This window comes from Schistocerca serialis, chromosome 7 (genome assembly GCF_023864345.2).
Source record: "Schistocerca serialis cubense isolate TAMUIC-IGC-003099 chromosome 7, iqSchSeri2.2, whole genome shotgun sequence".
NCBI lineage: Eukaryota > Metazoa > Arthropoda > Insecta > Orthoptera > Acrididae > Schistocerca > Schistocerca serialis.
Window position 1 is genome coordinate 92,284,106 of NC_064644.1, and position 27,134 is coordinate 92,311,239.

The 27,134-nt window shown below is 44.3% G+C and overlaps 1 protein-coding gene across 1 annotated transcript in view; it reads right to left on the reverse strand.

Moving 5' to 3' along the window:
- LOC126412164 (feline leukemia virus subgroup C receptor-related protein 2) overlaps window positions 1-27,134 on the reverse strand; it is a 755,677-nt gene that overhangs the window by 182,638 nt on the left and 545,905 nt on the right. The window contains exon 4 of the mRNA XM_050081631.1: window positions 20,140-20,363. Within this exon, the coding sequence (XP_049937588.1) occupies window positions 20,140-20,363 (224 nt within the window). The remainder of the gene's footprint in view (window positions 1-20,139; window positions 20,364-27,134) is intronic.

A 27,134-nucleotide genomic window follows, 5' to 3' on the forward strand; every position in this document is an offset into this window, starting at 1 on the left:
CTTATCTCACTAGGGGTAAGATAGATACTGCCTACTGGAAAATTAAAGAGACCTTTGGAGAAAAGAAAACCACTTGTATGAATATCAAGAGCTCAGATGGAAACCCAGTTCTAATCAAAGTAGGGAAAGCAGAAAGGTGGAAGGAGTATATAGAAGGTCTATACAAGGGCAATGTACTTGAGGACAATATTATGGAAATGGAAGAGGATGTAGATGAAGATGAAATGGGAGATACGATACTGCGTGAAGAGTTTGACAGAGCACTGAAAGACCTGAGTCGAAACAAGGCCCCGGGAGTAGACAACATTCCATCAGAACTACTGACGGCATTGGGAGAGCCAGTCCTGACAAAACTCTACCATCTGGTGAGCAAGATGTATGAGACAGGCAAAATACCCTCAGACTTCAAGAAGAATACAATAATTCCAATACCAAAAAAAGCATGTGCTGACTGATGCGAAAATTACCGAACAATCAGTTTAATAAGTCACGGATGCAAAATACTAACACGAATTCTTTACAGACGAATGGAGAAACTGGTAGAAGCCGACGTAGGGGAAGGTCAGTTTGGATTCCGTAGAAATATTAGAACACGTGAGGCAATACTGACCCTACGACTTATCTTAGGTGCTAGATTAAGAAAAGGCAAACCTACGTTTCTAGCATTTGTAGACTTAGAGAAAGCTTTTGACAATGTTGACTAGAATACTTTCTTTCAAATTGTGAAGGTGGCAGGGGTAAAATACAGGGAGCGAAAGACTATTTACAGTTTAAGAAAAATTCGGAGTAGGTATTAAAATCCATGGAGAAGAAATAAAAACTTTGAGGTTCGCCGATGACATTGTAATTCTGTCAGAAACAGCAAAGGACTTGGAAAAGCAGTTGGACGGAATGGACAGTGTCATGAAAGGAGGGTGTAAGATGAACATCAACAAAAGCAAATCGAGGATAATGTAATGTAGTCGAATTAAGTCGGGTGATGCTGAGGGAATTAGATTAGGAAATGAGACACTTAAAGTGGTAAAGGAGTTTTGCTATTTGGGGAGCAAAATAACTGATGATGGTCGAAGAAGAGAGGATATCAAATGTAGACTGGCAATGGCAAGGAAAGCGTTTCTGAAGAAGAGAAATTTGTTAACATCGAGTATAGATTTAAGTGTCAGGAAGTCGTTTCTGAAAGTATTTGTATGGAGCGTAGCCATGTATGGAAGTGAAACATTGACGATAACTAGTTTGGACAAGAAGAGAATAGAAGCTTTCGAAATGTGGTGCTACAGAAGAATGCTGAAGATTAGATGGGTAGATCATAAAACTAATGCGGAGGTATTGAATAGGATTGAGGTGAAGCGAACTTTGTGGCACAACTTGACTAGAAGAAGGGATCGGTTGGTAGGACATGTTCTGAGGCATCAAGGATCACCAATTTAGTATTGGATGGCAGCGTGGAGGGTAAAAATCGTAGAGGGAGACCAACAGATGAATACACTAAACAGATTCAGAAGGATGTAGGTTGCAGTAGGTACTGGGAGATGATGAAGCTTGCACAGGATAGAGTAGCATGGAGAGCTGCATCAAACCAGTCTCAGGACTGAAGACCACAACAAGAACATGTACGTATACTTCAGACACAATTTTTTTTTTGTCATGAATTTCGAAATGTAGGGGTGATGCATAATTTTTGTTGATGTGTGTTTAATGAAGGAGTTTACATTTTAGCGAAGGAAGTTCAAAAAAATGGTTCAAATGGCTCTCAGCACTATGGGATTTAACATCTGAGGTCATCAGTCCCCTAGAACGTAGAACTACTTAAACCTAACTAACCTATGGACACCACACACGTCCATGACGGAGGAAGGGTTCGAACCTCCGTAGCGGTCGCGCGATTCCAGACTGAAGCGAAGCGCCTAGAACCGCTCGGCCACACTGGCCGGCCCAAGTTGCTCTCTATTTGAAGCACAGCCTACTTATTTGAGGTCAAGAGCCACGGAAAACAGCAATGGCATGAGATGTGGAATGTGTCCCAACAAAGGAGAAATGGATATGACGCGACATAAAGAACTCAAATTCCTTCAAATCTGTGGTTTACAAGGAAGCGCCAGGACCGATCAACGACTTCCACCAACCTTAACTATTTGTTGCCCTGTCCACCTCAGTTGTTAGGTGTTACTTTAGATCTATTTACATACAAATATCGATTCATTACAGTCCACTGAAAATGCCTTGGAAACAGTAAAAGCGAAACGTATATGGCAAGAAGAATTTGTTTTTTCAATTGTAATTTGAGGGATCTAAAAGTAATATCTATCAACATAATGTTTCCAGCACCACCCGATCCCTCTTTAACTAAGCCTCTTTTTCCTCTACATCTACACAGAATCGACATTTCCGATCACCCCAGCATGTGTGTGCGATTCTATGACAGAAATTGATATAAACCCCATCTTGTTTACGAGTCCCTAATTTGACTGCGAGCGATGGGACTTTTTGAATACTTTAATGAGTATGTGATACCTCCTCACTAAAAGAACTTCTTCTCCTTTAGTTACTAAAGCCAGTCCCCTGTGTAAAGTGATTGCTGATTTTCTAAAGAGTATAGAGAAAAATATGTTGGTATCATTCGCATTAATAGTTTTACTTGTATGTCTTGCTTGTGATTAAATTATAGACATGGTGTGAACTGACAACGCAAAGGCACCTAGTTTAGTTACTATGGTTTTGTTAAAAATTACTTGTGGGGAAGAAACTGTGATGGCTTGAGCTTTAAATTCTGTAATTTAGACGCTTAGTCTAGTCGCGTCTTCTATAATTGTCAACCAACTGATCATGGACTACAGCAAAGTTAAGTAACAAATACTTTCTTATTTTGTATTCCTCCTACTTATCTGTGTTTTTCTGTTGTAGCTACCAAGCAGTCTTCGCATAGTAGAACCCAAGTTTCAACCTCCTTGGCTACCACATATTTGCCACCTCATGTTGATGGACTCTATTATGGTGCAAGATCGAGAGCCAAAAAGCAAGATCATCGGTCCCATCGGATTAAGGAAGGATGGGGAAGGAAGTTGGTCATGCCCTTCCAAAGGCACGGTCCTGGCGTTTGCCTGGAGCGATTTTGGGAAATCACGGAAAACCTAAATCAGGACGGCCGGGCGCGGGTTTGAACTATCGTTCTCCCAAATGCGAGTCCAGTGTGCTAACCACTGCGCTACTTCGCTCGGTGATTGATTTGGAGTGACGCATGAAGCTCTGATGGAAGGGTGTGGGTCTGGCGAAAACTTTGAGAACGCTACCCGCCATCATGTATAGTGCCAACAGTGGTGTACAGCGGAGGTAGTATTGCGTTAAGGGGGTGCCTGACCATAAATGGTCAGAATGGGGTCCCCTTCAATCCGCTTAAGATAACTCTAAATACGGATGGATATGGCCATATTTTACAGTATTGTGCACTGTGTACAGTAGACCAACGTTGCAGAGACGATGACTGTGTGAGCACGACGGTATACCCTGCCACGAGGCAGCTCCTGGGAACCAATGTTTTCTGAACTATGACATTTCTGAAAGGGATTGCCCTGTACAGACTGCAGGCCTGAAACCAGTGGAACACCTTTGCAATGAGTCAGAATGTTGACGTGATATACCCAAGCGTCCAACATCACTACGTTCTCTGGTTTCGGAACTTGACGATGAGAGGGTCACCATTCATCCAGAGACAGACACCTGACAAAGTGACTCCAGCAGAAAACAAGCCGTCATAAAGGCGAAGGGTGAGCACAGACATCATATTAATGTCCACTAATAGATCGGATAGTTTTGTTCAGATAGTATAACAGTGTAGAGACATGAAAAAGAAGAATCAACAAAAGAAATGAGAAGCGGGTCCAAAATATCAGCTGTACTGCAAATTTCCAAATACCAGACAGCCATACAAACGTCAATACGTTATACTAAGAAAAGAAACGAAGCCACTGCCGATCATGAAACCTCACCGAAAGATTTTCCTTTTTCCCAGTTTTTTCTTTTTCTTTTTTTTTTCGAACTACGGAATTTGGCCAATTACGGGCCGCCTAAAACCTGAGACTAGGTACAATCTTTTTCTTTTTATCTCCTCAGAACTACTTCATGTGTTGGCTGATGGCCTGCCACTGTTCACTTGATATCACTCCCCTAGGTTGTGAATTTTGAGAATTACAATGCAGGAAATACTGTAACCAGCCACATGTTTTTATGAAATGTTTGTGTTGTACCATTACTAGTTTCCGGCCTGAGTCCATCGTCAGATATTACTGTTGCCTTCTTTGCATGTTTTACATTTGTATCGACCTGGAAAGCCCTCGTTTACGTATTATAAGACAGAGGTTTGATTTTCTTTTACAATCCATACTGGTCAATGAACTGAACTAAATACACACCCGAAACTAGCAATAATACAACAAAATCATTTTAAAAAGAACTTGTTGCTGGTTGCAATACTCCCTACAATATAATTTAGGAGAACATCTGCTGTGTTCACCAACAAAAACTGGTGAAAATAATGTGAATTTTAATGTTGGACAGGAAATTTTTCAGTATTGATCAGAAGCTTCCTGTGCTCACCAACAAAAACTGGAGAAAATAATGTGAATTTTGTTGTTGGACAGGAAATTTTGCAATATTGGTTCAAATGGCTATGAGCACTATGGGACTTAACATCAGAAGTCATCAGTCCCCTAGAACTTAGAACTACTTAAACCTAACCAACCTAAGGACATCACACACATCCATGCCCGAGGCAAGATTCGAACCTGCGACCGTAGCGGTCATGCGGTTCCAGACTGAAGCGCCTAGAACCGTTTTGTAATTTTGATCAGATGCTTGGAATGTTCCCTGTTCTGTATTGTGTATCTTGTGGCGTTTTCTTAAGTCCCTTCGTGTTTCTTCCAGCCATCCCGTGATGTTTTTCAGCTTATGTAGGTGCCAAGCAAGAATAATTTTTGTCTTCTCAAGGCATAACTTTATTTTCGTAAGTACTTATTTGAAAGGAAATATAGAGAAGAAGTGAGCTCCAACCGAAGATGAGTATCCGATTACAATGTTCCTTCGTAATAGGCGTGGAAGACTGGAGTCCGCGCGTCCGACGAAAACTCCCCGCTGTCGATGTGGCACGAGAACTATTCATTCTTAAAGGCCGCGGAGAGAAATTCAGGTCGTAAGGCGATTACGTCCAGGCGCTGGTGCAACCGGTAAATGTGCTTCACTGGCCAGTTCGGACGGTGAAGGTGTGGTGATGCCCGAACGCGTTACGACACGGAGGTCTCAGACTTTTTTTTACGGATGGACTGAAACAAAAAGAGGTGGAGACTCGAGCGAGAGTCGGCAGTCCGCGGTGCTCCTCGTGGCGCCTGTGGAATTGTTTCCCGGAGGAAACAAAAGCGGAAACGCCAGGTGGGCGGGCGCGTCGCCTTTAAGCCGGGGCGGGACTCGCCGCGAGACAAAAGACGGGCTCTCCGGGCTGGCCGCCTGCAGAGTGCGGTGGGGAAGGGCAGGCGCCGGGCGGGGCAGGACGCCACCGTGGAGGCCGCCGCTGTGTCGAAGAGCCGCCGTCACCTACAGAAGAGGCGCCCGGAGCGCCCGGTCCTAGCGGCAGTCCCGTAAGGATAATACACCCGTAACTGTCCGCCATATTTTCCCCAAAATATGGGATATTCGTACTTGTTTATATACGAGTCACGATGCGACTGGAGATTTACACTACTGGCCATTGAAATTGCTACACCACGAAGATGACGTGCTACAGACGCGAAATTTAACCGACAGGAAGAAGATGCTGTGATATGCAAATGATTAGCTTTTCAGAGCATTCACACTAGGTTGGCGCCGATGGCGACACCTACAACGTGCTGACACGAGTAAAGTTTCCAACCGATTTCTCATACACAAACAGCACTTGACCAGCGTTGCCTGGTGAAACGTTGTTGTGGTGACTCGTGTAAGGAGGAGAAATTCGTACCATCACGTTTCTGACTTTGATAAAGGTCGGATTGTACCCGATCGCGATTGCGGTTTATCGTATCGCGACATTGCTGCTCGACTTGGTCGAGACCCAGAATATGGAATCAGTGGGTCCAGGAGGGTAATACGGAACGCCTTGCTGGATACCAACGGCCTCTTATCACTAGCAGTCGAGATGACAGGCATCTTATCCGCATGGCTGTAACGCATCGTGCAGCCGCGTCTCGATCCCTGAGTCAACAGATGGGGACGTTTGCAAGACAACAACCATCTGCACGAATAGTTCAACGACGTTTGCAGCAGCATGGACAATCAGCTCTGAGACCATGGCTGTGGTTACCCTTGACGCTGCATCACAGACAGGAGCGCCTGCTATGGTGTGCTCAACGACGAACCTGGGTGCACGAATGGCAAAACGTCATTTTTTCGGATGAATCCAGGTTCTGTTTACAGCATCATGATGGTCGCATCCGTGTTTGGCGACATCGCGGTGAACGCACATTGGAAGTGTGTATTCATCATCGCCATACTGGCGTATCACCCGGCGTGATGGTATGGGGTGTCATTGGTTACACGTCTCGATCACCTCTTGTTCGCATTGACGGCAAATTTGAACAATGGACGTACCATTTCAGATGTGTTACGACCCGTGGCTCTACCCTTCATTCGATCCCTGTGAAACCCTACATTTCAGCAGGATAATGCACGACCGCATGTTGCAGGTCCTGTTCGGGCCTTTCTGGACACAGAAAATGTTCGACTGCTGCCCTGGCCAGCACATTCACCAGATCTCTCACCAACTGAAAACGTCTTGTCAATGGTGGCCGAGCAACTGGCTCGTCACAATACACCAGTCAAATTGGTTCAAATGGCTCTGAGCACTATGGGACTTAACATCTATGGTCATCAGTCCGCTAGAACTTAGAACTACTTAAACCTAACTAACCTAGGGACATCACACAATACCCAGTCATCACAAGGCAGAGAAAAACCTCCGACCCCGCCGGGAATCGAACCCGGGAACCCGGCCGCGGGAAGCGAGAACGCTACCGCGCGACCACGAGCTGCGGACAATACGCCAGTCACTACTCTTGATGATCTGTGGTATCGTCTTGAAGCTGCATGGGCAGCTATTCCTGTAGACGCCATCCAAGCTCTGTTTGACTCAATGCCCAGGCGTATCATGGCCGTTATTACGGTCAGAGGTGGTTCTGGGTAGTGATTTCTCAGGATGTATGCACCCAAATTGCGTGAAAATGTAATCCCATGTCAGTTCTAGTATAATATATTTGTCCAATGAATACCCGTTTATCATCTGCATTTCTTCTTGGAGTATCAATTTTAATGGCCAATAGTGTACATTATTGTTTATGTACACAACTGTTGAGTTAGAATGAGTTTCTGCCACCAGACTCACAAATCGCCGTCAGGATTTAGCCCAGAAAAACGAACACAGAGTAACAGAGGGTCATGTGAAGGGAAATCCCTTTAACCAAAAGTCAGTAAATTTTGCAACTAAACAGACAGTGGGCACAGGGAACCCTATGGGGACGCTGCTGCGACAGCAATTTCACAATAGAAATTTCCTGTAGGATCAATGCGTTTGAAAGATTATTATTTCAGCTGGTAAGTCACGGAAATTAGATTCGACGATGTGATTTAAACGACTAGCTAACAACCACCTTAGTCAGTCAATGCAGAAAATTTCTGTTGCCCTAAATATACAATGGAGCACGAGTTCACAACATGGATGAAACAGGGTCGATACTTACGCGTAAATAATAGCAATCTGTCTACTAAAAGAAACGGAAAAGGCTTCCAGAAGAGGTACTACAAATTATGGGAACAGATACGAAAGGTAAGAAATGAATTACGCCAAGTATTTTCTTTTCATCAAGTGTTTCATCAGAACAGCGAAAAAGGAAGAATATCTGCGTAGGACTTCTCGTCGACGATGATGATGTCAGAAAAGGGGCACAAGGTGGGGAACGAGAACGGCTGTGCCATTTTCAAAGGGAAGCATCCCTGCATTCATTTTAGGCGATTTTGAGAAACCGCGAAGAACCTAAATCTGGATGTCGGAACTGAGAATTTAACGGCAGTCAGCTCCAACTCTTCCCGTTCTTTATGCTTCTCAAGTGTATGACTATTCTCTCAGGCTTCTAAATTTATGTCTCGACAATACCATCGGACGATGTGGAGCATTGGATTCGAAATTAGGCAGCGGAAGTTCGGTTCTACATTCCCACCATCCAGCTGGTCTTCCACGGTGTTTAAGACTCGCTTAACCTAAATGCCGCAATGGTTTCCAGACATCCTCATCCGAAGTCGTTATCCGTCTCTCTACTGACTTCGTCGTCGACACTGATCTTGCTTACACCCAAACCTCTACATGTCAGACGCTCAGATCGGTACCAAATATTTTATGTCCATCGACTATAAACTAAACATCGATTTAGTTCATGCTACGTGCTGCCGTCCAGTAGACCAAGCGTAGTAGTCAATTAAATGTAACACCATAACTAAGAAGCACAGGAGAAGCGTATCTGTGAGTGATTGTTTCGTATATCTCACGTGGGTGAGTTTGTAGAGCGTGTGGTCGTCGTATCAAAAGGTCCCACATTCAGGCCTCACTGATGAAATTTTTTTAAACTGTTTACGTGTAAAACTGTTATACAGGAGAACATTTTCCTGACGTGTAAAGGAACTTTTCGGAGTTTGTAGCAATGTTCTTTTGGTAGTCTATTTTTGCTTCGTTAGTTGAACGTTATGTACCCATTATTCATCGTATTACTTTGTTTATTATTATTACTATTATTTTATTATTATTGCTATTATTTTCGCACGTGTGATTCAATTTTTTCCTTATTTTCTGTTTTGCTTGTATATTCTGTGAAACTAAAGCAGACTGCGAAGAGAACACTGCTGTAAACTCCAAGCAATTGTTTTACATGACAAACACGTTGTCCCATATAACGTTTTCACTCTTAATATAGTAAAATTATTTGTCGTGATTAGGGTTTGAACCCAAGACGTTTGGTACGAAGATATAATGCTTTACCAACTTCCTCACAGAAGCTACATTAGTCACAGTTACTCTTTTCCTGTGCTCCGTAAATCTGTTGTTACTTTTAATTAACTTATACGCCCTTTCTGCTGGACAACAGCACATAGTGCGATCAAAATCTGAGTTTTCATTGATACTCATGTGATGTGTGATGATGTGATGTTTTGGTTTGTAGGGCGCTTGCGGCGCGGTTGTCAGCGCCCGTACAATGTCCCAACCTTTGCTCAGCCCAATTTCGCCACTTTCCTGGATGATGATGAAATGATGAGGACAACACAAACACCCAGTCATCTCGAGGCAGGTGAAAATTCCTGACCCCGCCGGGAATCGAACCCGGGACCCCGTGCTCGGGAAGCGAGAACGCAACCGCGAGACCACGAGCGGCGGACATTGATACTCAGTCAACATACAACTTTTGGTAACGATCTGAGCGTCTGGTATCTGGAGGTTTGGGAGTTAGTTTTTTTTCTTTCCTTCTTCCTTTTTGACAACGCAATTCGAGAAAGCAAGACTATTGTAAACCTACTCAATCCCCATATTGAAATTGTTGCAAACAGTTTTAGTGCCACCTTTGCAGGTGAACACGATATTTATTATACCAGAAAATATTTTGACGACTATATTAAAGGCGGTACCCCGTACAGAGGATATTCGAAGAAAAGTTATGTATAACAGCGAGCCATTCCCACCGAGGAGAAGAAATGTTGACAGAGCAAACGTAAAATGGACAGAGCAGCTGCAGAAATTGGAAGTAAGTGGACGATGAGGTTTACTGTTGGTAGGGAAGATAAAGCGCTCCGCAAATGTTTAGCCTTGTGAATGGGCGCTGCTTTCGGCGTTTGTTGGACGTCACACAAGCATCGTTGCGTCCCGCGAGGGTAAGCAGTTTACCCGCCGCTACCTGAGCCCGCTGGAGGTAATGGCGTCTAATATACGTTACCAGGCTGCTGCGTCTTGAGCCGGGGGCCGTAGTTAATGAGGGTAACCGGAGTCTAACAACTTTTGCGCCGCTCATCTTCAAAGTCCTCAGGCGCTGATACGAAAAACGTGTGCCACTTCACCGAAACAGGTAATGCGCACAAAGTTTGGTTGATTTAGAGACGACAGCAATTTACTTACTGTCTCTGAGAACAGAAAATGAGTTGCACTTTATTATGACATTAATTAGAAATGTGTTATCGTTAAGGGAAAAAACTTAGTCAAATGTTTCGTCTATTGGAATGCTGTTTTGTACACAATAGTGCTTTCTTAGGCATGGTCTTTTCGGAGGTTGTACGCCCTTGTCTTTATCCAATATGGGAATTGGTTTGCTCAGTCATCTACATAGGGCACAACGTTGCACTCTTCAATGCATAAACCATTACTAGAGGTGGAAGTCAAGTCAACTGCCGTGATAAATACTTGTAGAGGCCACGAGTAATTAAGAAGTGTAACGTAACACATGTGAGGACATGCAGACCGGTAGGGGAGAGTTGCCTAAATAGTACCGCTTCTGATATTTTATTTATTATAACCTCAACAGTAAGTTCCAAAATTACTGAAACAATGCCATCCTGAACGGCAGGATCTTGTTCTTGGTATATTATTTAAAGGCTATAAATTCTGAGAAAAAGAAACATACTACGAGGGTTGGAACTTTAATAGTGGCAACTATTTATTTACAGCTCGTACAAAATAGGTACGTGTTTCAAAGTGTTACTAACCTTCAAAAGTAGTCACCAGCATTGGTTATAACCCGTTGCCAGCGATCTGGAAGTCGTAGGATACTCTTAGCAGTGCCAGTTGTGTTGACACTTCGAGCGGCTCGGTCTATTGCCCGACGAATTTGTAGCAGTTCTGAAGCGAAGGCCGTGAAAGGTTTCCTTCGGTTTAGAAACCTAGTTAAACTCACGAGGGCTTAAGTCACGGGAGTCCAATAGGTGGTATAGCACCTAGCAGCCCCATCAATCAAACAAATCAGTAACATTGGCCGGACGAAGTGGCGCTGCAGTCTGGAACCGCAAGATCGCTACGGTCGCAGGTTCGAATCCTGCCTCGGGCATGGATGTTTGTGATGTCCTTAGGTTAGTTAGGTTTAACTAGTTCTAAGTTCTAGGGGACTAATGACCTCAGAAGTTGAGTTCCATAGTGCTCAGAGCCAATTTTGAAATCAGTAACAGCTTGAGCATTGTCCTGTAAAATGATGGTCAGGTCCCACAGAAAGTGTCATCACTTCTGTCTCTAAGCTGATCGTAGGTTGTGTTCCAAAAATGAACAGGATAGAGACAGAAGTCATGACACTGTCAAGTTTTTATAAATGAGCTATGAGTCTGAAAGACACCACTTTGACAAACGCATCTATTGAATGTATCAATTGTCGCCCTTTCAGATTTCCACACACGACGGATGGATGACGCTACTGAGAAGAGACATTACAACTGTTTCAAAATTTGTCGTTTGCTATTGTTAAATATGGCAACGCTGAAGCTGTCAATAGTTTGTTTATAATGAGGATTTAAATGAACAGTACTACGAAAAGTGGAGACGTCGAGTGAAGGCCACATTTTTATGACGTTCGTAAAGGCCGAGCTCAACAACTGCGCCTCGAACCGTTTCGTTCCACTTTTGGAAAGCAATCAAGTTTAGAAAATAATGTGTACAATTGGTTTGTAGAATATCGTCGTAAACGTCCTGCCGTCAGCGATGTACAATGCCTGACAAAAAAGTTAAGTACCCAGAAGACATTGCGGATGAGTAGATGATTACGGCTGCAATTCTCTGTGACAGGCCGTAAACTACATCAGTTGTTGAATGACCACTGTCAAGTGTACGGATATGCCACGTAGTCGCTTGAGACAACGTAATCAGTGCCTCAGACAGTTGGAAAGGACCTCACTGTTGGTCTCAATTTGGTGCCTTACAATATCCAAATTTATGGGGCTTGCGGATGTGCCAATGGAATGTGAGGGCAGGCAAACTATATAATATCACCTGCTTCCTACTATTGTTCTCTTTCAGCTCAAATGTTTGTATCTGCGCAAGTGGTCTATATAGATCAAACACTCATCACGACTGTGTGTGGGGGGGAGGGGGGGGGGTGAGTGTGTGTGTGTGTGTGAGAGAGAGAGAGAGAGAGAGAGAGAGAGAGAGAGAGAGAGAGAGAGAGAGAGAGAGAGAGAGAATCTCTGACTCGTCATGCAAAAACCCTGTGGATATAATGTGGAACATTGCGTGTACTAGGAACTGCTGACTTAACTTCCGATTTAGCAATTGCAGAGAGTGTGATCGCAGCGGAACTGTAATTAGCGGCATTGTTGGGAGCTGCCATTTTGAATACAGAATGTAATTTAATTCCTTATAACAACATTTTATCTCGTAAAAGAGGATGATGTATCCTGGAATGTAGCAATGAAGATCATTTCTGGAAACATGTAACTTTATGAATTGAAAAGATATGTTTAATTCTTTGAATATTTTAACTTCTTCCTTGTCTGTGGCCGGCCGGTGTGGTCGAACGGTTCTAGGCGCTTCAGTCTGGAATCGCGCGACCGCTACGGTCGCAGGTTCGATTCCTGCCTCGGTCATGGATGTGTGACGTCATTGGCTAGCGCGCTTCTCCTATTGTTGTAAAACGCATTCTCAGTGATACCTCGTTTCGGAATTTACGTTTCGTAAAACGGATTGCAAACGGTGTGTAGTACCACTCTGTACAAGTAAGTCCATAATAACTCATGAAAAATTGTTTTTGAGTGTTCGAAAGATTGAGGAGATACATAAAATATGGTTGAAGCTCGTTCGTAGAGATCCAAATGACATACTGGACAGTAAACCTGTTTATTTCTGGGACGATCATTGTAAATAAACAAGCCATGTGAACTCGTTGGCCGGCCACTGTGGGCGAGCGGTTCTAGGCGCTACAGCCTGGAACCGTGTGACCGCTACGGTCGCAGTTTCGAATCCTGCCTCGGGCATGGATGTGTGTGATGTCCTTAGGTTAGTTAGGTTTAAGTAGTTGTAAGTTCTAGGGGACTGATGACCTCAAATGTTAAGTCCCATAATGCTCAGAGCCATTTGAACCATTTGAACTTGTAGGGAACTACGTGTCCTGGGAAGTCAGTAAAGCCTGTACCACGGTCGTTTATGATCTATTTTGAGGGATTAATTTCTGGACTTTTATCGAAATAAACACATAACTAGGAAACTGATTTCCATCCTGCAGAGTGAGTATGTCATAGCGCCCATGGCGTACCATTGTGCCTCTGACTATTTTAATAATTCTCAGAGTCTACAATCGTTGGAATTTTGCAGAGCCACAGAAATTTTGTTCCAGGTGCTGACTGCGACATCGAGACGCCGACAGAGTACTATTACGAAATGGAATTGCCTAATTATTTTGTTATATAGACTTGAGAATCCAAACAGGAATTAAATTTATGGTTCAAATGGCTCTGAGCACTATGGAACTTAACTTCTGAGGTCATCAGTCCCATAGAACTTAGAACTACTTAAACCTAACTAACCTAAGGACATCACACACATCCATGCCCGACGCAGGATTCGAACCTGCGACTGTAGCGGTCGCGCTGTTCCAGACTGACGCGCCTAGAACGCTCAGCCACACCGGCCGACAATTAAATTTATACCTGGGAATGTGGGAGATATTTGTGCTAAAATATTGGGGAAGCAACTTCTCTCGCCCAGAAGTTTCCAGTCAAGTAGTTAGCTATTATTCAGTCATAATAATTTAACTACAATTTAGTGGGGAAAGAAGTTAAACACTTTAGAAAATGAACTGCACAACTGGTATGTAGAACTTCGTCGTGACCGTCCTTCCGTCAGCGATGTGCAATGGCTGGCAAAAAGAAGCACCCAGAAGGCATTGTCGGATACGTGAATGACAAGAGCGACACTACTCAGGGACAGGTAGACCAACACCAGAGCGCATTAGTGTTGTTCGTGTTACGTGGTATTACCCAGCCTGTTGGCGCGTATAAGGGCCGTAATCTGCATCGGATGTTGGAGTAATCTCTGTCAAGGATACGGATATGCCGCGTAGTCGCATAAGACAGCGTCATCAGTGGCTGACACAGCTTGAAAGGGTCCTCTGCATCTACATATACATGATTACTCTGCAATTCACATTTAAGTGCTTGGCAGAGGGTTCGTCGAACCACAATCATACTATCTCTCTACCATTCCACTCCCGAACAGCGCGCGGGAAAAACGAACACCTGAACCTTTCTGTTCGAGCTCTGATTTCTCTTATTTTATTTTGATGTTCATTCCTGCCTATGTAGGTTGGGCTCAACAAAATATTTACGCATTCGGAAGAGAAAGTTGGTGACTGAAATTTCGTAAATAGATCTCGCCGCGACGAAAAACGTCTTTGCTTTAATGACTTCCATCCCAACTCGCGTATTATATCTGCCACACTCTCTCCCCTATTACGTGATAATACAAAACGAGCTGCCCTTTTTTGCACCCTTTCGATGTCCTCCGTCAATCCCACCTGCTAAGGATCCCACACCGCGCAGCAATATTCTAACAGGGGACGAACGAGTATAGTGTAAGCTGTCTCTTTAGTGGACTTGTTGCATCTTCTAAGTGTCCTGCCAATGAAACGCAACCTTTGGCTCGCCTTCCTCACAATATTATCTATGTGGTCTTTCCAACTGAAGTTGTTCGTAATTTTTACACCCAGGTACTTAGATGAATTGACAGCCTTGAGAATTTTACTATTTATCGAGTAATCGAATTCCAACGGACTTCTTTTGGAACTCATGTGGATCACCTCACACTTTTCGTTATTTAGCGTCAACTGCCACCTGCCCTACCATACTGCAATCTTTTCTAAATCGCTTTGCAACTGATACTGGTCTTCGGATGACCTTACTAGACGGTAAATTACAGCATCATCTGCGAATAACCTAAGAGAACTGCTCAGATTGTCACCCAGGTCATTTATATAGATCAGGAGCAGCAGAGGTCCCAGGACGCTTCCCTGTGGAACACCTGATATCACTTCAGTTTTACTCGATGATTTCCCGTCTATTACTACGAACTGCGACCTTCCTCACAGGAAATCACGAATCCAGTCGCACAACTGAGACGTTACCCCATAGGCCCGCAGCTTGATTAGAAGTCGCTTGCGAAGAACGGTATCAAAAGCTTTCCGGGAATCTAGAAATACAGAATCAACTTGAGATCCCCTGTCGATAGCGGCCATTACTTCGTGCGAATAAAGAGCTAGCTGCGTTGCACAAGAACGATGTTTTCTGAAACCATGCTGATTACGTATCAATAGATCGTCCCTTTCGAGGTGATTCATAATGTTTGAATACAGTATATGCTCCAAAACCCTACTGCAAACCGACGTCAATGATACTGGTCTGTAGTTCGATGGATTACTCCTACTACCCTTCTTAAACACTAGTGCGACCTACGCAATTTTCCAGTCTGCAGGTACAGATCTATCGGTGAGCGAGCGGTTGTATATGACTGCTAAGTAGGGAGCTATTGTATCAGCGTAATCTGAAAGGAACCTAATCGGTATACAATCTGGACCTGAAGACTTGCCCGTATCAAGCGATTTGAGTTGCTTCGCAACCCCTAAGGTATCTACTTCTAAGAAACTCATGCTAGCAGCTGTTCGTGTTTCAAATTCTGGAATATTCCATTCGTCTTCCCTGGTGAAGGAATTTCTGAAAACTGCGTTCAATAACTCCGCTTTAGCGGCACAGTCGTCGGTAACAATACCATCGGCACTGCGCAGCGAAGGTATTGACTGCGTCTTGCCGCTTGTGTACTTTACAAACGACCAGAATTTCTTCGGATTTTCTACCAAATTTCGAGACAATGTTTCGTTGTGGAACCTATTAAAGGCATCTCGCATTGAAGTCCGTGCCAAATTTCGCGCGTCTGTAAATTTTAGCCAATCTTCGGGATTTCGCGTTCTTCTGAACTTCGCATGCTTTTTCCGTTGCCTCTGCAACAGCGTTCGGACCTGTTTTGTGTACCATGGGGGATCAGTTCCATCTCTTACCAATTTATGGGGTATGAATCTCTCAATTGCTGTTGGTCTCCACTTGACAGATTACAGTATTCAGATTGGTGGAGCATTCGGATGGTCCAGTGGCCTGATACTGGACTGCATGGGCAGGCACACTCGTCGTCAACATCCCGGTCGACCACACACGCCGGACTAGCACAAGGGAGCACGGCCGCACTGTGCACCAAGCACGTCTTAAATCCCTTCACATCTCCTCGCAACATTCTGTGTCCTCCCACATCACTGGTCGGAGACTACAGGCAGCCGGACTGGGAAATTAGTGTAGGCTGCTGTCAATGCATCAGAAACGGCTGCGTTTGAGGTGTTACCGTAACCGGGAAGCGTAGCCTGCTGAAGAATGTTTCCACGTCGTGTTCAGCGACTAATCGCAGTTGTGCATTACCCTGGATGACCATCGTCGGCGACGTGCGGTGAGGCGTCAGCCTTCCGACGGGGAGGCCCAGCAGTGTTACTCCTGCCTAAATCTGTGGGGAGCCACCGAGTAGACTTCAGGTCACGGCTGGTAGTGACAGAGAGAGCTCTTGACAGCACTGCGGTTCGTGACGGACATCCGGTGTCCTCACGCGTCACCTCTCATGTAATCAAGATGCCATTTTTCAACACGACAATGCTCGTCCACACATGGCACGTGTCTGTGGGATCTGTCTGTCTGATGTTGAGTTATACCCGTGGCAGGCATCATCGCAGGTGTGTTCCCAATACATGTGTGGGACCAGATTGGACGTCAACTCTGTTCTAGTGCCGGTATCCAAGACATCAAGGACCAGTTACAACAGCAGTTGGCCAGCTTGTCTCAGCAGTTGAAACAGCGGCTCTCTGGCATCCCTCGCAACCGAATCAGTGCATGCAATGTAGCCACAGGTAACATCATGAGTGAGCTCATACAGGCAAGTTCTTTGCATATTTGACTCTATTTTCTAATCACCGGAAAAGTATCACATTCTCTGTCAACCCTTCAAGTTCCATTTCGTTTCTTTCTTCCCATATGCGTGGTGTTTTTTTTTTTTTTTTTTTTTTTTTTTTTTTTTTTTTTTGCCAACCAGAATGTATCTAATACTAGCGAACACAGTAATGCTTCGCAATAGCTAAATATCTATGTAAATGTGATACACATCCGTATCTCCTTCTGCTACCTTGCTCTGTCCGTTTCGTCCTCATTCCTCCTCTGTATCTCCTCGTAACTTTCTCCCCCGTACCTCTGTCCATTTTCTCCTCCTCTTCTCTTTCTGCCCAACTCCTCCTCCTCCTCCTCCTCCTCTCTATGTGTGTTTCCTCCTCCCGCTCTCTGTCCATCTCCTCTTCCACCCTCTCACTGCCCTTAAGGCCTGATTATTGCTATCGCAAAAAAGAACTCAATAGGGGGCTGAATTCGCCTAAAATGAATGGGATAATTGTTGGTACCACTGATATGCTGTATACGAGAGAGCTCTCTCCTCCTGCTGGGTCTGTGAGGATAACAACTTCAATGATGGTATTTTGCATAGTTTTAATCTGCGAGTGGGGAAGATGACAATGTATTCCAAACGTAAGTCAATAATCCATAGAAACTACTTTTCTATTCTTTCTTAAGACCAACTGCGAGGACGAAAACTAACCAGCACGTTTTTATTTAAAATTATGTATAATGAGAAAGAATATGTTTGAGAAACACCATTTGCCTAACGGTTTAAAGGTCCTGCTATTGTATTTAAAACTGGCTCTGAAAATGTTAACGAAACTGCACGTTTTCAGAGCACAGTATTTTCTTTCCCGCACTTTTAACAGAAAACCTGGAAACTGTTATTTAAAAAATGTCAGTATTAATATTTATTAGAGCATCGTATAAAAATTCAAAGTAAAGTGGTCAAACACCGTTCGACACTTTTGATAACAGAGTTTCCACTTTACATTTTAAATATACGGTATTTATATGTTATGTATGTTACGAATATGTAGCCAGTGTCCGTCTAAATGTTTATTAGGGTATCATGCAAATGTCTGAACTAATCGGTGGAGAACATTTTGAAAGAGTATTGTGTAAGTATTTCACACACATGGGTCACTAAGTTTTCGAAAATTTTCTTAACTTTGTATACACACATCAAAAATAGTTTTGCATCACCCTGGTTCCCAGAACTCCTGAAGATAGACGTTGACTGTGGATATTGTATCACAGACACAGTCCCTTTGACTGTTAGGAGATGACACTAAACCCGCCCAAAGATGTAAAGAACCATGTGTGAGCAGATCCTATTAGACGGAAGGCGTCCGGCAGCCGATCAATTTCAGTCATTCCACCTGGAAGGAGGTACACGGCTCGTGTTGTCTGTAGTTCAACCATGCCTAGACGGTCAATACCGCGGTTCGATCGCGTCCACATTGTTACTTCGTGCCAGAAAGCGCTCTCAACAAGGGAAGTGTCTAAGCTTCACGGAGTGAACCAAAGCGATATCGTTCGGACATGGAGGGGATACAGAGAGACAGGAACTGTCGATGACATGCCTCGCTCAGGCCGCCCAAGGGCTACTACTGCAGCGGATGTCCGCTACCTACGGAACGGATTATGGCTCGCAGGAACCTTGACAGCAATGCCACCATGTTGTATAATGCTTTTCGTGCAGCCACAGGACGTCGTGTTACAACTCAAACTGTGCGCAATAAGCTGCATGATGTGCAAATTCACTCCTGACGTCCATGGCGAGGTCCATCTTTGTAACTATGACACCATGCAGCGCAGTACAGATGGGCCCAGGATTGGCACTATGTTATTTTCACCAATGAGTGTCGCATATTTTTTCAGCCAGACAATTGTCGGAGACGTATTTGGAGGCAACCCGGTCTGGCTGAACGCCTTAGACTCACTCTCCAGTGAATGCAGCAAGGTGGAGGTTCCCAGCTGCTTTGGGTGGCATTATGTGGGGCCGACGTACGCCGCTGATGGTCATGGAAGGCGCCGTAACGGCTGTACGATACGTGAATGCCATCCTCCGACCCATAGTGCAACCATATCGGCAGAATTTTGGCGAGGCATTCGTCTTGATGGACGACAATTCTCGCCCCCATCGTGCACATCTTGTTAATGACTTCCTTCAGGATAACGACATCGCTCGACTAGAGTGGCCAGCATGTTCTACAGATATGAACCCTAACATGCCTGGGATAGTTTGAAATATGCTGTTTATGATTGACGTGACCCACCAACCACTCTGAGGGATCTACGCCGAATCGCCGTTGAGGAGAGGGACAAAATGTTCAAATGTGTGTGAAATCTTACGGGTCTTATCTGCTAAGGTCATCAGTCCCTAAGCTTACACACTACTTAACCTAAATTATCCTAGGACAAACACACACACACACACACACCCATGCCCGAGGGAGGACTCGAACCTCCGCCGGGGTCAGCCGCAAAGTCCATGACTGCAGCGCCTGAAACCGCTCGGCTAATCCAGCGCGGCAGGAGAGGGACAATTTGGAGCAACAGTGCCTTGATGAACTTGTGGATAGTATGTCACGACGAATACGGGCATGCATAAATGCAAGAGGACGTGCTATTGGGTATTAGAGGTACCGGTGTGTACAGCAATCTGGACCACTACCTCTGAAGGTCTCGCTGTATGGTGGTACAACATGCAATGTGTGGTTTTCATGAGCAACAAAAAGGGCGGAAATGATGTTTATGTTGATCTCTATTCCAGTTTTCTGTACAGATTCGGGAACTCTCGGAACCGAGATGATGCAAAACATTTTTTGATGTGTGTACATAGTGAGTGAGAGTGAGAGTGCCTATGCTTTCCGAAATGTTCATCAGAGAATTGTGTAAAAATTTTAAGTAAATCTGTCAAGTACTTTTCGAGATTTGTGGTAACATATTTAAATAACGATTTTTATTTATAGAGTAGCACTGAAAAGATTATCTAATGCTTGAGGTAAACTTTTATTACTTGGTCATTTTTCTCGAATGATTTGTATAGCTTGTTGAACAACCTGTATTATTTCGGAAGCCTGCATCTGTTTGGTTGGCTGCAGCAGTACAGTAGATAAGGAGAGATGGGCGACTCACCGGGAAGTACTGCAGGACGACCTGGTTGAGCAGCGTGGAGATGGCGTAGAAGTCGCCGACGTTGATACCGTAGGCGACGAGCAGCAGCGCGAACCCGGGGTTGGTGACGAGGCGCCACGTGGAGGACAGGAAGCTGCCGCCCCCGCCGCCGCCCTCGTCGGCCGCCGCCTCCTTCTGCGCCGCCTGCGCCGGGCTCGGGGGCGTGGGCGGCGCCGCCCGGAACACTGGTGGGTGCACACACGGCCGTCAGTCTAGGAAAGCCTTACCCATCACCTCCAAAAAATAAAAACTACGTAATTATTTCTTTTTTTGCTCGCATATATATGTCTGTGTCATGGACGATAAATAGTTTAGACAAGAAGAGAATAGATGCTTTCGAAATGTGGTGCTACAGAAAAATGCTGATGATTAGATTGGTAGATCACGTAACTAATGAGGAGGTACTGAATAGAATTGGGGAAAAGAGGACTATTTGGGACAACCTGACTAGAAGAAGGGATCGGTTGGTAGGACACATTCTGAGGCATCAATGTGTCACCAGTTTAGTACTGGATGGAAGTGTGCAGGTAAAAATCGTAGAGGGAGACCAAGAGATGAATACACTAAGCAGAATCAGAAGGATGTAGGTTGCAGCAGTTTCTTGGAGATGAAGCTTGCACAGGATAGAGTAGCATAGAGAGATGCATCAAACCAGTCTCTGGACTGAAGATGCAACAACAACATATATGTCTGTAGTTCCGATGCTAGAGGACCCAAGACCAAATGACACAGCCCATTTGTAAAGTGGAGCGCGACGATAATTTGGTTGCAGTAATTGAAGGGGGACTACGCTGCGGCAGTCTGTGCTGGGTTGGTGGAAGTGTTTTGCAACGATGCACCATCATAACCTCACCGGACAATAAATTTGTCGCGCCAGTGGGCACGCAAAGATGAACTGTTAAGCTTTTACATATGGCGTAGTGATGGAGTCACGTGCTCAACTGCGCGCACATTGCCTCCACGTGGGCATAAAGCATAGCGATCAGTGAGACAGTTATGTTTCAAGTGGCCATTGTACGTAACCATGGGTCCATGTAAGGACGTGACAGTGTGTGGCAAAAATGAGCAATCGAGTTTGTACGTGCCCATGACCATACCGTATGTGAAGTTGCTTTGTTGGTGTTTCGTGTGCGGACTGTTGGAACGTGTCTACAAGCAATAAGCTACTGTCCCATGTTAAAATTAACGTGTGGATTATTGTTATTCAGAATGGTTATAACATTCGAATAGCATTTTCGGTCAGTAATCTGATGAAATATCTGTTATTTTTAAGTAATTAAAGGTTAAAAATCACTACATTTCAAGCTTTAGTCACGTGATTGAAAACGTTCTGTTACCGGCCGAAGCTCTGGTTACGTCACAGGGTGGGGTTAGGACGAAGCTATACGTGTGTTACAAGAGCGTCAGCTAGAAGTTACGTGTTTTTCCGTCTTTTTTTTTCTTTTTACAAACAGTTTAGTTATTTTGAGATGTAAAACGCATTTGCAGCTTTTATAGTAGATCGGGGGAAGATGCCAAACTTAAGGTTTGGAGGATCAAAAGGCGAGTTAGAACTGGAGATTTAGGATCAGAACTGAAATATTGTTCACTGATGAGATTTTTCTATGTAAAGGCCAGTTGGCGTTACGAAACCATTAGTAATTATATGCGTATTTAATTTTTTTGATGAACAGTGTCGTTTAGGCATCTCACCCCAGACATCGAGGTGAGATGACAGTTATATTGCTAGGAGATTTCAGCACTAGTTTTGTGCATTTATGATACAACATAGCTACATAAGTAATTCAGAAAGCAAACTTATTACGTTTGTAAGGAATAGAATACAAAACAAGTATATAAATATATTTTAGAATAAGCAAATGACAAGAAAACATCCAAATGAAATCAGAATTCATTTGCACAGTTATTGCACTTGTTTTCTTCGTCTGTACAGGTTTCATGCAACCATTTATTGCAAATGACACGCTGACGCCAATCCACCTGTGGTCCATTTTTATCATAGTAATTCTTGGCACACACAGCACAGTAATCACTGTCATTTGCTGAGTTACTTGGTTTGCTAAACTTAGACCGAACTGGAGTTGATTTTCTGCTTTTAATTCGCTGTGACCTAGCTCTTGCTGCTTCTTTTCGACTCCCTTCTGTGAGAACTTCAGCGGTTTTCTTTCTTCACTTAGATGGCAGCGGATCCAAGATAGGCATAGGAGTAATTTCTTCGAACGATGTTCGTGGCATCGGCTCATTATCAACATGTGGCTCTGAGCACTATGGGACTTAACTTCTGAGGTCATCAGTCATCAACATGTGCTTAAAGACTTCTATTGCCTTTCTGTGGGAGAACAACCTGAGCACATCCTCTACAGTCGGTGTTATATCCTTCATTCTTGTCTGCCACACCAGTATCAACCAGATCAGAAATTTGAAATGCCTTCTCTGGATTTCTTTCTTGGTTGTATGGGTACAAGCCAGAAGCTTCAAATCCAGATTGAGCATTGGATGGAACTGCAGCTTTCTTCCAGGCTTCAATGAGGAAGACTGGGAACTGTGCTCTTGAGACTTTACGTTCAGGATGACACAATGTCCAGTTCCGCATTGTCCTGTAAAAAGCTTGTTTCAGTGATTTGAAAGCACACCTGTTAAGAGGGTGAAGGTAGTGTGTTGAATGCGGAGGAAAACAAATCATGATCACATCATTTTCCGTTGCAATATCAAGCATAGCTGGATCAGTAGAACATGAGGTGTGCCCATCGAGAAGCAGAACTGGGAATAAAGTTGGCTTTCATCCAACTCATGAATATATAAGAGTTGACACACCCTGATCTCTCATTGATAAATACAATCGAACCACTCGGAAGTCCATCCTCCCATTCAGACTTCTTTCTTTGACCTTTTAAAATGCACGATGGAGGAATGAAGTTGCCTTCAGCATTGCAACATGTGATTACCGTTATGGTTTCCCCTTTTCCTCGTGAAGTTACTTGATACAAAGAAGGAGAACCTTTTTCTGTTATCACTTTGTCTGGTCTAGGATACATCTGAAACCCAGTTTCGTGCACGTTGTGCAGCCGGCCAGGCTTATCCAGTAAAGAATTTGCTGTTAAGACATCCAGAACTAAAGAAAAATATACTGCAATAGCTTCTCTATTCATTCCCATAGCTTGATTTGTTCCATCCACCTGTTTGCTGCTGTTCCCACCAGTCTCTTGCCCTCGGCATTCTCCTCAATAGTTATTTTCTGTTTTATCCAGCTCTTCTCACATTTTGGCCAGTAAACGAGGATTTTGTTTGACATGAGAATAAAGGCTCCTGGAGATACTGAGTTGCTCAATAATGATCGCATTCGTTCTTCTTTCTGATCATTTTATGGGTATCATTCTCCATCAGCACCACAGCTGCTTGCCTCTGGCCTCAAGGGTTTATGTTTTGCAAGCATAAAAGAAGATGGAAAATGGAAATGTTGCAAGAAGCCAGGCCTTTACGGTGTTCGTTATCACTCTGTTCTGCCAAATCTTGGTGAGCTGCTTCATAGCCTCGCAGCCTAGCATGATCCATCTTCTTACCTCGTCCTCTCGTAAAGGGTTGACCCAAGATAGATGAATCAATACGCGAATTCCAGTTCCTTTAATAGACCTGTGAGCTGAACGTGTGCTCCTACGTCAATTATCATGTGTTTGGACTTACTGAGATTGAGGCCTTATCCACACGGTAGAATAGTGTTCTTTACTTTTGTTAGTAGCTCATCAAATTCATCTTTGCTGCTGGCTAAAAGCACAGTGTCATCAGCAACCCGTTTCCTGATGACATCTGTATATACACTCCTGGAAATGGAAAAAAGAACACATTGACACCGGTGTGTCAGACCCACCACACTTGCTCCGGACACTGCGAGAGGGCTGTACAAGCAATGATCACACGCACAGCACAGCGGACACACCAGGAACCGCGGTGTTGGCCGTCGAATGCCGCTAGCTGCGCAGCATTTGTGCACCGCCGCCGTCAGTGTCACCCAGTTTGCCGTAGCATACGGAGCTCCATCGCAGTCTTTAACACTGGTAGCATGCCGCGACAGCGTGGACGTGAACCGTATGTGCAGTTGACGGACTTTGAGCGAGGGCGTATAGTGGGCATGCGGGAGGCCGGGTGGACGTACCGCCGAATTGCTCAACACGTGGGGCGTGAGGTCTCCACAGTACATCGATGTTGTCGCCAGTGGTCGGCGGAAGGTGCACGTGCCCGTCGACCTGGGACCGGACCGCAGCGACGCACGGATGCACGCCAAGACCGTAGGATCCTTCGCAGTGCCGTAGGGGACCGCACCGCCACTTCCCTTATGGCCCTTATGACCCTTATGGCCTATCAACAGTTTTATTTCGATGAACATCTCCAGATACGAAACGAGGTTTTCGACCAAAAACGCTAGGGGTCACGTACTTCGGCATGTGAAAAAATGTCAAAGTCTTAACTCTTGTATCGATCGACATACTGAAGCAACCACAATGTTTTAAAAATAGAACGATATACCTTTTTAACGACACCCGAAAGCGCTCTAAAAGACGAGCACAATCATATAATGCTTGCTACTGTTGAGGCTGAAACTCTTCCCAAAATAATCCAGGAAATATATTGAAGCTGAAAGCCAAGTCGGCCGGAATCGGCTATTGCGTTGTAAACACGCTCATGCCAGAGTACGCCATTGTATCCAGCCTTTTGACTGTTCACCTGTCTGCACTGCAGAAATAGAGGAAACTTGTTGTCTATCGGCAGGTGTTTTCTGCTTTAATATTCCTCGCATGCAGACATGTACAAAAATGCTCCTTTTATACAGCGAATGGTGGCGCGAGACACATTGTCAAGGATCACGCAGAGGATTGGCATTCGCTTCTTGCATCGACATAATTTCCGCCTTTAACATCTATCACTAAATCAGCTACCACTTTGAGGATGAGATTTCGAAAATCGTATAGCATTTTGTCGGGTTGATCTGCATCGTTTGGAAGACGACACTACGTTTTTCCAACTTTTGTCTTTACCGAAGAAGCAACGTTTACGAACCACGGTGATGTAAATTTATGCAACATGTAGTACTGGGCAACTGAAAATGCACGCTGGCTTTGCCAGGCACAACACCAACGACCGTGAAGCGCAAACCTGTGGTGCGGCATCATAGGAAATTCCATTGCGGGACTTACCTCATCCCAGGGATGGTAAATAGAACTACGTATGCACACTTAGCTACAAACATTCTGTCTTTTCTAGAAGTAGTACCACTGGTTGAGTGACAGTGTATGTGGTGGAACACGAGGGCTGACCACCTCACTCTTCACGTGTTGAAACACAAATACTGGATGAAAAGTTTCCTGACCCTTGGGTAGGACGCAATGCAGCAGTACAAAGGCTGCCCATGTCTCTCAATTTCACTCCTCTTTATTTATTTCTGTTGGGAGAGGAATGAAAGATGCAGTCTACCATGAAGCTCCTACTACAGCAGATGATTTGCGCAGTCGAATCGAGTTTGTAACGTCGTGATGCAAGGTCAGAAACATAATCTCAGGCATTCTGCATAAAACTAAATCGGATACATTAAAATGCACTTTAAGAAATAGCTATGTTTTTAACATGAGTACAAAGAGAAATATAAGTTTAAATTATAAAAGATAACGGCAAATAAGCATGTGAAATATGTAGTACAATGAAGTTAAACAACACTAGCATGTCAAAAGATAAAAAAGTCGGGCGCACGGCGAGCATTCCAAGAAGCCATCTACGAGAAAGTTCTAAGATGCCACAAGTCCATATAACCATACAACAAAATGAAGAAAAAAGATCAATACAAACGTTCAGGACCACAGGTAACAGTAAATAGTAAGTAGTAAGAAGATATTTGTCCGGATGATATGACAAGTGCGGCTTTCAGATAATCAGATAAATAACACACTAAAAGTAGGTAAGATAGGCGACAAAACATAATAAAATTTGGAATTTTGACGTCTATAGGATAAAAAAATCGTTCAAATGGCTGAGTACTATGGGACTCAACATCTGAGGTCATCAGTCCCCTAGAACTTAGAACTACTTAAACCTAACTAACCTAAGGTCATCACACACATCCATGCCCGAGGCAGGATTCGAAACTGTGACCGTAGCAGCAGCGCGGTTCCAGACTGAAGCGCCTCGCTCCGTCTATAAGGATACAATGCAGTGATCGCGAGGAGCTTTATCTTGGACAGGCGGGCGGGAATTATAACATTAGTTCCAAGGAGCACGCACATCCACAAAACAGAACTAACAGAACTACATTTGGACAGGACCCTGCTATGGACAAGCATTACGTAATTAACGTAGACTACAATATGCAGCTTCAACGCACTCCGCCTAACGAACGTCTATTGAATCTTTTGGAAGAAATGGAGGAATAGGAAGCGCCGCCCTTTAAAACTTCTTAACGAACAAGATGAATATGCAGCCAACGCCTGTTTCTCATTATACAGGGTGAACATAATTCAACCGAAAACCTGCAGGGACGGATTCCTGACGGGAAACGGAGTAAAAAGTTCCTTTGAACACGAGTCCAGAAATGCATCGTTGCCACGGTAGATGGCGCTGACGAGTGAAAGTTTCTCAGACCACGTGCTGTGTGTTCCTTCTGCGTTGCGGGTTCAAAATGGCTCTAAGCACTATGGGACTTAACTTCTGAGGTCATCAGTCCCCTAGAATTTAGAACTACTTAAACCCAACTAACCTAAGGACATCACACACATCCATGCCCGAAGCAGGATTCGAACCTGCGACCGTAGCGGTCGCGCGGTTCCAGACTGTAGCGCCTAGAACCGCTCGGCCACTCCAGCCGGCTTGTGTTGCAGGCTGTGATTGTCGCAGCGTACTGTAAACAGCATATTGGTCCGGTATTCGCGCCGGGAACAAGTCGAAATGGTGTTTGTTTATGGCCAACCACATGA